At 48.0% G+C, this 13,130-nt stretch overlaps 1 protein-coding gene across 4 annotated transcripts in view; it reads right to left on the bottom strand.

Annotated features, from left to right (window-relative positions):
- The window catches only part of pusl1 (pseudouridine synthase like 1), a 101,882-nt gene that overhangs the window by 52,251 nt on the left and 36,501 nt on the right, over positions 1-13,130 (bottom strand). For 3 of the 4 annotated variants that reach the window (XM_048561767.1, XM_048561764.1, XM_048561765.1), the window contains exon 6: positions 9,100-9,273. The exons of the other annotated variant lie outside the window; for it this stretch is intronic. In XM_048561767.1, the coding sequence (XP_048417724.1) occupies positions 9,100-9,273 (174 nt within the window). The remainder of the gene's footprint in view (positions 1-9,099; positions 9,274-13,130) is intronic. 4 annotated transcript variants of the gene reach the window in all.

Here is a 13,130-nt window from a genome sequence, read left to right as displayed (position 1 = left end):
TGTGCTGTGAAATAAAGTAATGCGTTAATTTCTGTTTGGCCTCATCCACAGATCAGGTATTATATCGGTCTCTATCTGTCAGTACAGAACCCAAGGTTACCAGGTCATTGTGGGAATAGAGGGTTTGAGATATAAAAATAGACTGGAAAAGCTGGGACTCTTTTCCACTGGAGCATAAGAGACTGAAGTGTAACCTTATTGAGGTTTATAAAATCATGAGGGGCACAGATAAGGTGCCTGACAAGAGTATTTCCCCCATGGTAGGGGAGCTCGAAACTAGGAGGCATATTTTTAAGTTGAGAGGAGAAAGATTTGAAAAGGACATGAGGGGCAACTTTTTTTTTGAAAACAGAGTGGTTGTATGTAGAATGAAGTGCCAGAGAAGGTGGTGGGTGCAGATACAGTTACAACATTTTAAAGACATTTGGATAAGTTCATGAATAGGAAAGGTTTGGAGCGATATTGGCCAAACAGGCAGGTGGGACTAGTTTAGTTTGGGAGCATGATCAGCGCCGACTGGTTGGACCAAAGGGTCTGTTTCTATGTTGTATCGCTCTATAGCTCTAAGGGAAAATTGATTTCACAGGCCAGGGTTAGACTGAAATATACAGTCAGAAACTGGGCAGTTACAGCACACTTCTGAACTTAAGACATTTTTGGAAGCCTGTTGCACCCTACATAATAACTCCAATAATTTCTTAAACTTGGAACAGTAATTTACATACAAATTCTGAAAAAGATATTGTCTATTGTCTGATTTTTCCAGCATGAAATACAGAAAATATTTGTGGCCACACAGGGTTATCATTGGCTTTTCAATGCATTTTGGATGTGAGAATGCTTGCCGGAATTTGTGACTTACAGCTAAACAGCTGCAAAACTTACAAACTGCAATGTGTATCTGTATGTAATCTGCCTTGCTTAATCAAGCTCACAGCTAAATAAGCCATCTGTTGAACTCTTGGATGAGGTGCAAGACACTAAGTGGGAAAAGGAAGCTTATTGCTCCTATCAAGCTCAAGATGTCCTGTGGGATGAAAGCACTCAAGTACTCCTGGGAGTGACAAAGTCCATCTGAGTTGGAAAACCACTTTGCAAAGTAAATGTTGTCATTAACTGGAACTCACATTAACATCAGGAATCAATATGACTATAGTTACTAAATAATTAGATATGGCAGTCTGAATCTGAGCTCCTCCTCAGTCTTGTGCAAAAATCAGAAATAGAGTGAGGCAAATCTATCTTTGCTTCCAAATCAAAGTAAACAAGACAGTGCCATAGTGAGAAATTGTGAAAAAAAGTCTTGTTTTCATTGATACATGTACTCAACAACACATTCAGTTCAAGCATTTAGCTCCAATCAATGCAGTAAAGGGAAGGCTGAAAGAAAAGTAAGTGAGTTTTGAGAAGATTTGTAGCTCAGGTTGAGGTTCTGGATGTGAGTTTGCTTGCTGAGCTGGAAGGTTTGTTCCCAAACGTTTCGTCACCATTCTAGGTAACATCATCAGTGAGCCTCCGACAAAGTGCTGGTGTTATGTCCCACTTTCTATTTATCTGGTTAGATTTCCTTGGGTTGGTGATGTCATTTCCTGCATTGGTGATGTCATTTCCTGTTCTTTTTCTCAGGGGATGGTAGATTGGCTCCAAATCAATGTGTTTGTTGATCGAGTTCCGGTTGGAATGCCATGCTTCTAGGAATTCTCGTGCGTGTCTCTGTTTGGCTTGTCCTAGGATGGATGTGTTGTCCCAATCAAAGTGGTGTCCTTTCTCATCTGTACGTAAGGATACGAGTGATAGTGGGTCATGTTGTTTTGTGGCGAGTTGATGTTCATGTATTCTGGTGGCTAGCTTTCTGCTAGTTTGTCCAATGTATACAGACAACAAATGTCATCTACAAAATACCTTGCAACAACTGTGACAAACACTACATTGGACAAACTGGCAAAAAGCTAGCCACCAGAATACATGAACATCAACATGACCCACTATCACTCGTATCCTTACATACAGATGAGGAAGGACACCACTTTGATTGGGACAACACGTCCATCCTAGGACAAGCCAAATAGAGACACGCACGAGAATTCCTAGAAGCATGGCATTCCAACCGGAATTCCATCAACAAACACATTGATTTGGAGCCAATCTACCATCCCCTGAGAAAAAGAACAGGAAATGACATCACCAACGCAGGAAATGACATCACCAACCCAAGGAAACCTAACCAGATAAATAGAAAGTGGGACATAACACCAGCGCTTCGTTGGAGGCTCACTGTTGATGTTACCTAGAATGGTGACAAAACATCTGGGAACAAACCTTCATGCTCAGTGAACTAGCTTACATCTGGAACAAAATAAAGACCCACTCTCTTGTGGACTGAGAGGAGGAGAGTGCTGTGTTGGAGGTGAAAGGAAGACGTCGGGTTGGCTGTGCACCCTTGCAACCGGTGGATCTTAATGCTGGCTTCAGCCTAACGCTGGTTCAGGGGAGCAGCCAACCTGCAACGATGGCTGCGGCAAGTGCTCGTACCCCAGGTCAGGGGGTCCGGAACACCATCCGTGTTTCCGTAAAGAAGGTGGGTGAAGATGCACCTGTGGACCGCACCTTCTTTGTGAAGAGGGTCCTGTTGGACTGTTGCGGGTTCGCTGCTGCGGACATTTACTGCCTGCAGGATTTCCCCGGAGGAGGTTTTTACGATGTGACCTTCAGGAGTGCCAAGCTTTGCGAGCGCTTCCTGGAGGTTTAAGGAGAAATGAGGGGAGGGCCCCCTCTCTGTATTGACCGCTGTCCCGCCGTTCGTGATGCCGGCGCAGAGGAGCCGTATGGTGACTGTACACATGTACAACCTGCATGTGCCAGCAGTTGATGTCCTGACCTTCCTTGGAAGGTACGTGAAGGTGGAAGGGGACCTAACTGACATCATGGACCCCTTTGGCATCTGGACCAGTAAGAGGCAGGACAAGGTGACGCTGAGGATGGGCGTGGACGGGAACGTCGTACACCCAACGTCCAGCTTTGCGATCAGCAGGAGCAAGGGCTACCTGACCTGTGCAGGGCAACCTAAAGTCTGCTATGCCTGTGGTAGGTCAGGTCACGTGGCGGCCGACTGCAAAGCCACCATCTGCAGGAACTGCAGGGAGGAGGGACACCTTGCAAAGAATTGCCCACAAGAGAAAAGCTGCACCCTTTGCGCGGAAGCGGGCCACCTCTATAGGGCATGCCCACAGCGGGGCATCACCTACGCCCAGGTCGCCGGCAGGGGCAATGCGGGGCTAGCCCCCCCAAGAGGAGAGGAAGGCACCAGGGTCCTGCAAGGACCCCACTAATGTGCAAGAGGGCCAGGTCGTGCAGGAGGGCCCAGCCCCGCAGGATGGGCCCGAGACCAGCAAAGCGCCCCTGCAGGCTCCGCTTACCCCCCCCCCGACAACTCGGAGTCAATGGAGGCGGCGACAGGTGACCCAGGGGAGTGGACGACGGTCCAGAAAGCGAGGAGGAAGGTGCGTCGGCGGGCCCAGGACCTGCAACCATCAGGCGGGAAGAGGCAGCTACAGGGTGGCTATAAGAGCTCCTCTGGCGAGGGGGATTTGGAGAGGGCCCGCCCAAAGCAGAAGCTAAAGATCTCAAGGGAGAAGGAAAGCAGCACCATGCTTCCAGGTGACGGGAGGCGTCCTGAGGCACCATCCGACACCCAGTCATGTGCCGCTAGGGCACTGGAGGGCCCCCTGGAGCTTCCAGGCGGGAAGGAGGAAACAGTGCGTCCCCAGCCTGACCCAGAGCCGGACTCTCCTGCCTCCGTACCCCCGACGGGGGGATGCCACCCGGAAGGCAGCACGGACGGTTTCCTCAGCCCGGAGAGCGTCCAGCAGTTCGCCCGGGCAATGGACATGAAGGGACAGATGGAGGGGCTGGACCTGGGGAGGGTACTGCGGTCACTGCCCACAATGGGGGTACGAGTTGCGAGCATTAATGTGCGCAGTGTCAAGTCCACCACAAGATGTGTGTCCACGTTGGCCTACCTGACCACCATCAAGGCGGACCTCCTGTTTCTGCAGGAGTGCGGGATACCGCACCTCGGCAGGCATGGGAAATGGTCCGGCGCCTGGACCTGTGGGCCTTCAATCTGGTCGGGGGGTAACGACTGTCGCTCCTCGGGCCTGGCTATTCTGCTGCGGGGGCGCGACTTCACCATCTCTCAAGTTCAGGAGGTGGAGGGGGGGCGCCTCCTAGTGGCTGACGTCACCTACAGGAACGCTCCCCTGAGGCTGATCAACGTGTACGCCCCAGCGGTACGGAGTGAGTGGTTGGCCGTCCTGCAGCGGCTGCCACCCCTGCTGGCTACGTCCAGGCCGGTCACCCTAGGCGGAGACTTCAACTGCATCATCGATGCAGATGGAAGATCCGGCGTGGGGACAGCGGGTGGGAGGAGTCAACTGGACGTCACGTCCAGATTCCTGATGGGCACGGTGAAGGACGCCAAGCTGCTCGACGTCTTCAGCAACCCTGCAGATGGAGCGTCGCAGAGGTACACCTGGTCGCGGCCAGACGGGTCTATTCGCTCAAGGATAGACTTCCTGTTTGTGTCACAGGCGTTCTCGCTCAGGTCCACTGGCGTCGAGCCGGTGTTCTTCTCTAACCACTGCCTCCTGCTGGCCGACTGTCACTTACACGACGACCAGCTGGCTGGCAAGAGGACGTGGAAGCTCAACACTACTCTGTTGACCCCAGAGAATGTCAAGGAGCTTAAGAGGGAGTACGCCAGTTGGAGAACCGTGAAACCCCTCTGAGTCTCCGGGCGACTGGTGGGAGACGGTGAAGGAGAACATCAAGAGGTTCTTTGTCCTCAGGGGTGTTCGGAAGGCGAGAGAGAGGCAGGGAAAGCTGTCGCGACTCCAGAAAACGGGTGCAGAACCTGCTCCTTCTGCGGTTGATGGGGGTCGATGTCACGGAGGACCTCCGCGAGGTGAGGGGCCAGCAAGCCTCGCACTTCGCCGCGGAGACCTCCAGGATAATCTTCCGGTCCAGGGTCCGCTCCGTGGAGCAGGACGAGACGTGCTTGCGTTTCTTCTTTCAGAAGGTGCACAAAGAGAGCTCTGTGCTTAGCCGGCTGAAGGAGGACAACAGCTCGTTGACGTCGTCTCGGCCCGACATTTTGAGGATCAGCAGATCCTTCTATGCCGGACTGTACGACACGAAGCCCACGGACAGCACGGCCTCCGAGTCGTTCCTGTCGTCTATCACGGAGGTCTTAGACGACGGCACGAGGGAGTGGCTTGACCGGCCGATATCCCTGGACGAGCTGACCAGAGCCCTCGAGTCCTTGGAGAGGAATAGGACTCCCGGGAGCGACGGCTTATCGGCCGAGCTGTATTCCGCTCTGTGGGACCTGATCCGCCAGGACTTGCTGGAGGTGTACGATAGTGCACTTCGGGCAGGGGAAATGTGCAAGTCCATGAGGAAGGGCACCATCACCCTCATTTACAAGTGGAAGGGGGAGAGGGAAGAAATTAAGAATTGGCGTCCCATTTCATTATTGAACGTGGACTGCAAAATCCTGGCCAAGGTCATAGCCAACTGGGTCAGGTCTGTCCTGGAGTCAGTGATTCACCCTGACTAAACCTGTGCTGTGTCGGGCAGCAAGATCGCTGAGAGCCTCGCGCTCATCAGGGATACGATCGCTTACGTGCAGGACAGGCGGGTGGACACCTGCCTCGTCAGCCTGGACCAGGAGAAGGCCTTCGACAGGGTCTCTCATGCTTACATCAGGGAACGTCCTCTCCAAATTGGGGTTCAGGGAGGGCATCCGCAATTCGATCCGACTGCTCTACACCAACATCGTGAGCACAGTCTCGATCAACGGGTGGGAATCGGACAGTTTTCCCGTCAGATCTGGAGTCAGGCAGGGCTGCCTGCTCTCTCCTGTCTTGTTCATGTGCTGTGTGGAGCCCTTCACCGCATCCATCAGGAAGGACGTGAGCCTGAAGGGCGTGACTATCCCAGGCAGCGGAGGTCTTCAGGTCAAGACCTCCCTGTACATGGACGATGTCGCCGTCTTCTGCACCGATCGTCGATTGATGAGTAGACTGTTGGACATCTGCGGCCAGTTTGAACTGGCCTCGGGTGCTAAAGTCAATAGGGGTAAGAGCGAGGTCATGTTCTTCGGGAACTGGGACGACCACTCCTTCATCCCCTTCACCGTCAGGACAGACTATCTGAAGGTGCTGGGTGTTTGGTTTGGTGGAGCTGGGGCATGCACTAAGACTTGGGAGGAGCGTATCACCAAATTGAAGCAGAAGCTGGGCAGGTGGACGCTATGGTCCCTCTCCATCGCGGGTAAGAACCTGGTTGTCAGGTGTGAGGGGCTTTCGGTACTGTTGTACGTGGCGCAGGCCTGGCGTATTCCCTGGACCTGCGCCGCTGCGGTCACCCGGACCATTTTCCACTTCATTTGGGGGTCGAGGATGGACCGGGTCCGCAGGGACACCATGTACAATGACCTGGAAAATGGGGGAAAGGGCTTACCGAATGCCACCCTCGCTCTGACGGCTACCTTTGTGTACGGCTGCATCAAGCTGTGTAGATCCTCAGTACGCAAACACCAAGTGTCACTACTTACTGAGGTTCTACCTGTCCCCGGTGTTGCGAAGGATGGGCCTGGCCTCGTTGCCACAGAACGCTCCGAGTAGTTGGACCGTTCCGTACCACCTGTCCTTCGTGGAGAAATTTTTGAAAGGAAACACCTTTGACCACAAGGCCGTCAGGCAGTGGTCAGCACGTAGTATCCTCGAGACACTTCGGGAAAAGGAGAGGGTGGATCCTGTCGTGTGGTTCCCCACGCAGACTGCCAAAGTCGTTTGGCCGAATGCCTCATCGCCAGCACTTTCAAACAAGCACAAGGACGTTGCTTGGCTGGCGGTGAGAGGGGCTCTGCCAGTGAGATCCTTTATGCATGCCCGGAATCTCTGCGCCACCGCACGCTGCCCTCGAGGTGGCTGCCAGGGGGACGAGACTGGCGATCAATTCCTTCTGGAGTGTGCCTATGCGCAGGAGGTCTGGAGGGGGATGCAGTGGTATTTGTCGAGGTTTGTCCCGAGCAGCTCCATGACACGGGACTCCGTGCTCTACGGGCTGTTTCCCGGGACGCACACAGAGACCAACATCAACTGCGCCTGGAGGACCATCACTGCAGTGAAAGACGCTCATTGGTCTGCCCGCAACTTGCTGGTCTGCCAGCTGAAAGAACTGACCCCGACCGAGTGTTGCAGACTGGCGCACCCCAAGGTCCAGGACTACGTGCTGAGGGACGTGCTAAAGCTTGGGGCAGCCGCCGCCAAGGCGCGGTGGGGAAGGACCACGGTATGAAACCCCTCGTCCAGAATAGAAAAAAGGGCCCTATCTGGTAACTGGGCCCAGCTGGCGCCTTCCCCAACTGGTCAGGGGGCCAACTAGGACTGCGCGGGGTGACGACTGCCAGGGTATTTTCTTTGCTTTGTTTTTTTTCTTTGTTTGTTTTTTTCCTTTAGTTGGTGTACGTACCCCCTGGGTAACCTGGAGTGGCTTGCATGACTGGGTAGGTGGATAAATGTTTTATTTTTTGTACATCTTATGAATAAAGTATATTTTTTCAAATAAAACAAAACGGTGACGAAACGTCTGAAAACTAACCTTCCAGCTCAGCGAGCAAACTCACATCCAGAAAAGTAAGTTGCAGCCGAAATGGTAGCCTGCTTGGTTCCAGAATCCATTCTGTCTGGTTACACGTATACACGTTGGGAATGGAAAAAGGCAGTGCTGCCATTATAACGTAACATAAACACGAAGTGGAGTAAGGAAAATATTCAGTTTAAAAAAAATGCTCGCTCTAGACATTTCTCATTTCTATTATTCAGTGGCCCTCTTTTTTTGGACAATGCTGCTTAACAGATCTTAAAGATTAAAAAATATCTTCCACAATATGCCAGGGTTCCAGGCAGTTATATGGTGTTACACATGGCTGTAGAAAATATGACTAGAATTCCATTGCTATTTTAATGTCTTCTGTCCAGTGGTAAATGCTAGATCACAAAAATACTAAATGTTGCGCCATACATGAAATATTCTTTTGCACACATTTGGTCAGCCTTCTATCCTTACTGAAATTTAGCTGCTGCTATTCCATGCCAAGCTGACCAGACCAATCAGGCCTGACCCTGCTGACTGAGTGATTCCCTCCCCTACTCCCCAGTGCTTCAAATGTGAAATTTTCATCTAGTATAGGAGATTTTAAAATGGCTTTAAAATCTATTAGTTTCCTCCACCAGTATTATGCTCATTTAACAAGTTGGTACAGACACGCTGGGCTGAATGGTCTCTTTCTGCATAGTAAAACTTGCAGTGATTACAGCTTCTCTTAACTCTTTGCTCCTCTGACTCAGGAAACTATCGTATTCCCATACCATCATCCCACTGCAGGCAGTCCTTGTCTTTAAATCACCAAAGCACATGTGTAGGGTTCCATCCCTGAGGTCCTCCACGTCCCTCACCTACATTCACAATCTCAGTAAACCCAAACCTCTTTGACCAAAGATAATGGAAACTGCAGAATCTGAGATAACAAAGTGTGGAGCTGGATGAACACAGCAGGCCAAGCAGCATCTCAGGAGCACAAAAGCTGACGTTTCGGGCCTAGAACCTTCAGGGTCATTTCATAATTCAAGTCAGCATCCAACTGTTTCCGAGCGTGCCCTCCATTGTTTTAAATCATATTTGGTGATATAGATATGCAAATTGTTCCCACAATACCAATGACTGTGGGTTTTGTTTTTATCCTCAAGTAATTTTGTTAAAAATAATGCAGATAATTGAATATTGGATTATAAACAGAAAGGCTGTAAATATGCAGCTGGCCCAGCAGCATTTGTGGAGACAGAAACAGTGAACATTTTAGATTAATGACCTTTCAAGAACGCCTATCAGTGTAGTTGAAAAAGTCAGAAACCCGAGATCAACCCATTGACAGCAGAACAATGGGGCATGGTAGGAAATAAAACAAATCAACAAAGAGATGAACGGGAGGGAGTGAAAAGTTGTCAGTTATTTACTTTCAGAGTTGTTTTCTACCTGTGGAAGTCCTGCTGCAGAGATATGCTGAAACCAGGTATTATGTCCACCTGAAGCAATGTTTTCAGAGGTGATTTGAAGGGAGTCTCTGAGTTTAAGGAGCGGAAGGTGCTGAAGTCATGTGTGCCCAGCAGGATCTGTGCAGCCTCTTTCATGATGTCTACGTTTAAAGGTCTGTTTCAGAACAGAGGAAGTGATCATTAATCATGTCAGCAGGACAATGCAGCAAATAATGCATCAGGTGATATCAACCACAGCCTTTTGGAGTCAACCGCCATCTCAACATAAACTCAGTTGGGCTTGACAGGTTCCTGTTTTCCCTCATGGTTTATGCACTCAAAATTGAACAGTGTGAAGCAATTACATTCTTACCACACTACAAAAACAGATTTAAAATTCAAACACAACTAACAGCAAATCAAACCTCCCTTGCCTGACTCTGCAGTTTTTAACCCTCTACTAACCTAACATGCAGTTGGGATATTGTTCTACATGAACACACTACATCCAGTACTTCAACTTAGTGTGCACTGTAAAGCTTCTATGATTCCATCTCTTCATAATTTCAAATCATAATGACAAATCTGTTTTAATTCTTTGAGGAGGTAATGAGCAAATTTGACAAAGGAGAGCCAGCAGAAGTGATTTACTTGGATTTTCAGAAGGCCTGTGACAAGGTGCCGCACAGGAGGCTGCTAAGTAAAGGAAAGGTACAGGCATAGATAGAGAATTGGCTGATTGGTAGAAGGCAGAGAGTAGGAATTATGGGGTCTTTTTCAGGATGGCAGCCAGTGACTAGCGGAGTTCCACTGTGTCGGTGTCGTAATCAAAACTATTCACGTTATACATGAACAATCTGGACAAAAGAATGAAGCATTGTTGCTCTGTTTATAGATGAAATAAAGATGGGGGGGGACACCTTTAATCAAATAGGGAGGTTGTAGAAGGACTTAGACAGACTAGCAGAGAGGGCAAAGTGGCAGATGGAATACAATGTGGAAAAGTGTGAGGTTCTGCATTTTGATAGGATGAATAAAGGCACAGACTATTTTCTGTACAGGGAAAGGCTTGGAAAATCAGCACAAGTGTCCAAGTTCAAGATTTTCTTAAAGTTAATGTGTAGGTGCAGTCGGCTGTTAGGAAGGCAAATGCAATGTTGGCATTCCTTGCAAGAGTGCCAAAATTCAAGAGCGGAGATGTATGGCGGAGGCTGAATAAAGCTATGGTCGGACCACATTTAGAATATTGTCAGCAGTTTTAGGCCCCGTTTATAAGGAAGGATGTGTTGGCAATACAGAGAGTACAAAGCAGTTTACAAGAATGATTCTGGGAATGAAGTGCTCATCATATGTGGAACAATTGAGGAGTTTAGAAGGATGAGGGAGGATCTCATTGAAACTCTCAGAATACTGACAGGCCTGGATACAGTGTATCTGAAAATGATGTTTCCATTAGTAGGAGCCACTTGGACCTGAAGGCACAGCTCAGCATGAATGGATGACCCTTTAGAACTGAGATGAGGAGAATTTCTTCAACCAAAAGGTGGTTAATCTGTGGAACTCATTGCTGCAAAAGGCTGTGGAGGCCAGAACTTTGCATGTCTTTAAGACAAAGATGGTTAGGTTCTCGATTAGTAAGGGGATCAAAGTTTAAGGGGGAGAAGGTAGAAGAATGGGTTTGAGAAGCATATCAGACATGATTGAATGGTAGGGAAACCATCGCAGAAAATTGTGAAGGAGAGAATTAATTTTTAACTTGAAGAGGCAAGGTTTGATCAGGGATAGTCAGCATAGCTTTGTCAGAGGCAGGTCATACCTAAAAATTTTGACTTTTTTTGAGAAAGTAACAAGATACATACATGAAGGTAGTGCAGCTGAAGCAGTTTATATGGATTTCAGCAAGGCCTTTGGCAAGGTCCCACAGCGGAGACTGATAAAGAAGGTAAAAACACATAGGATCCAAATAACTTGTCAAGTTAGATCCAAAACCTGCCCAGTGATAGGCGACAGAGTGTGGTGGTGGAGAGGCTCTTTATGTGACTGGAGGCCAGTATCTAGTGGTATACCACAGGGTTCAATGCTGGGTCTCTTATTGTTCATGATATACATGAAAAAATGCGGATGTTACATAAGTTTGCAGATAACACAAAGGCTGGCTGGGTGGCTGACAGTGAAAAAGAAAGCTTTAGGTTTCAGGAGGATATAGACAGATTCATCAGATGACAGATCAATATGGATGGAATTCAAGCCTGAAAAAAAAGAAGTGAGGTGATGCACTTTGGAAGAAATAACAGGACAAAGGAGTGCTCAATGAATGCCCAGGTTATCAGCCCCAGTCAAGGATCTCACAGTCTATGAGATCCACCTCACTCCAATCACTATACCCTGCCTCTGGACCAGAAAGTCTGGGTTCATGTCTCATTTGCTCCAGAGATGTGTTATAGTATCTCTCTGAACAGATTGCTTAAAGATATTTTACAATTAGCAATGACTGCTAGAAATCATAAAACTGACCATTGTGAGGTCCACCTCACTGAATGGATTATGCCAAACAATCATCAGTTTAAACACAAATATTTCCTTTGGCTTAATCAACTGGCAATTATGGTGACCAGACCTGCTTAACATTAGTCATAGTACAAAAAAAAATAGTAAACGTATTTATCAATCAAGAATTGATTTCTATCCTCCAACAGGATTAAATTCCACCCCCTTCACTGACTTGATGCATTTTAATTACTGCAAAGTGTATCATCTTTTAAATGAGGAATGTTAAAAATCAAACTGCTGCAAGAATTTCATCATCTTGTTTAAATGTACTCAATTTGTCTTGAATGTTATGTTCAAACAATAACACTGATTATATAAGCAAGGCAAGCTAATCCAAGAGCACATAAATGTAAGTGATAAATTCCAAAGGAGTTAAAATTGTATAATTGCTGCTAATTTGGCCATTATCATGCTGTCATCTTCCTGGCAATTGAACTAATATTTATAGTTTGAACAAATTTACATGTAATTTCTAAAAACACAAGTTTCTAAGATGAAACGTAGCACATACATTCACACACATTCAATCAGCACTGTTGCATTCTATGTCCATTTAGCTGAAGGAAGTGTCGGGAATGTCCCAGACATGAGCAAGTATAAAGTTAAAGCAGAGGATGCAAATGCTGCAATTCCGAAATGAAAACTAAAACGTTGCAACTTTGCAGCAGGTCAGTTAGTCAATCCTGGGAGTGCTCAATGCCTCATGTGGATAATGACTGGTCAGAAAATTAGAGATAATGGGAACTGCAGATGCTGGAGAATTCCAAGATAATAAAATGTGAGGCTGGATGAACACAGCAGGCCAAGCAGCATCTCAGGAGCTGCAGCTTGGCCTGCTGTGTTCATCCAGCCTCACATTTTATTATCTTAGGTCAGAAAATTAATCTTGTTTTATTCAACATCATTCAAATATTCTTGTTGGTGATACCAATGTCTCTTAAAGACAAAGGCTGTTTCTAAAGGAGCACTATTTTATACAGTGGCCTAACCAATGATTTGTAAAATTCAGGATGAACATTTAGCCTTTGCCTGCAATCCTTATTGTAAGGCTTCAGATCCCACATGTTTTTTCTTAAAATAGAATCAACTCAAAGCTGAGAGATAGTAAGAACTGCAGATGATGGAATCAGAGATTACACAGTGTGGAGCTGGAGGAACACACAGCGGACCAGGCAGCATCAGAGGAACAGGAAAGCTAATGTTTCAGATCAGGACCCTTCTTTGGAAATGGGGGAGGGGGAAGGGAGCTCTGAAATAAATAAAGGAGGAGTGGGGCTGGGAAGGTAGGTGGGATAGTGATTGGTGATTGCAGACAGGCAGTGGTGGGGATTGGTCAGTGAGGTGAAGTGGGGTGCAGATAGGCAGGAGAGAAGATGGGCAGGTTGTGTCAGGTCAAGGAGGCGGGGATGAGAGGTAGGATGGTCATGGGATAAGGCCGGAGGTGGGGAGATTTTGAAACTGGTAAATCCACATTGAGACCAC

The sequence above is a fragment of the Stegostoma tigrinum genome, chromosome 28 (genome assembly GCF_030684315.1).
Source record: "Stegostoma tigrinum isolate sSteTig4 chromosome 28, sSteTig4.hap1, whole genome shotgun sequence".
Classification (NCBI taxonomy): Eukaryota; Metazoa; Chordata; class Chondrichthyes; order Orectolobiformes; family Stegostomatidae; genus Stegostoma; species Stegostoma tigrinum.
Note: the sequence above shows the minus strand (reverse complement) of the source record. Positions and strands in the feature narration are given on the sequence as shown.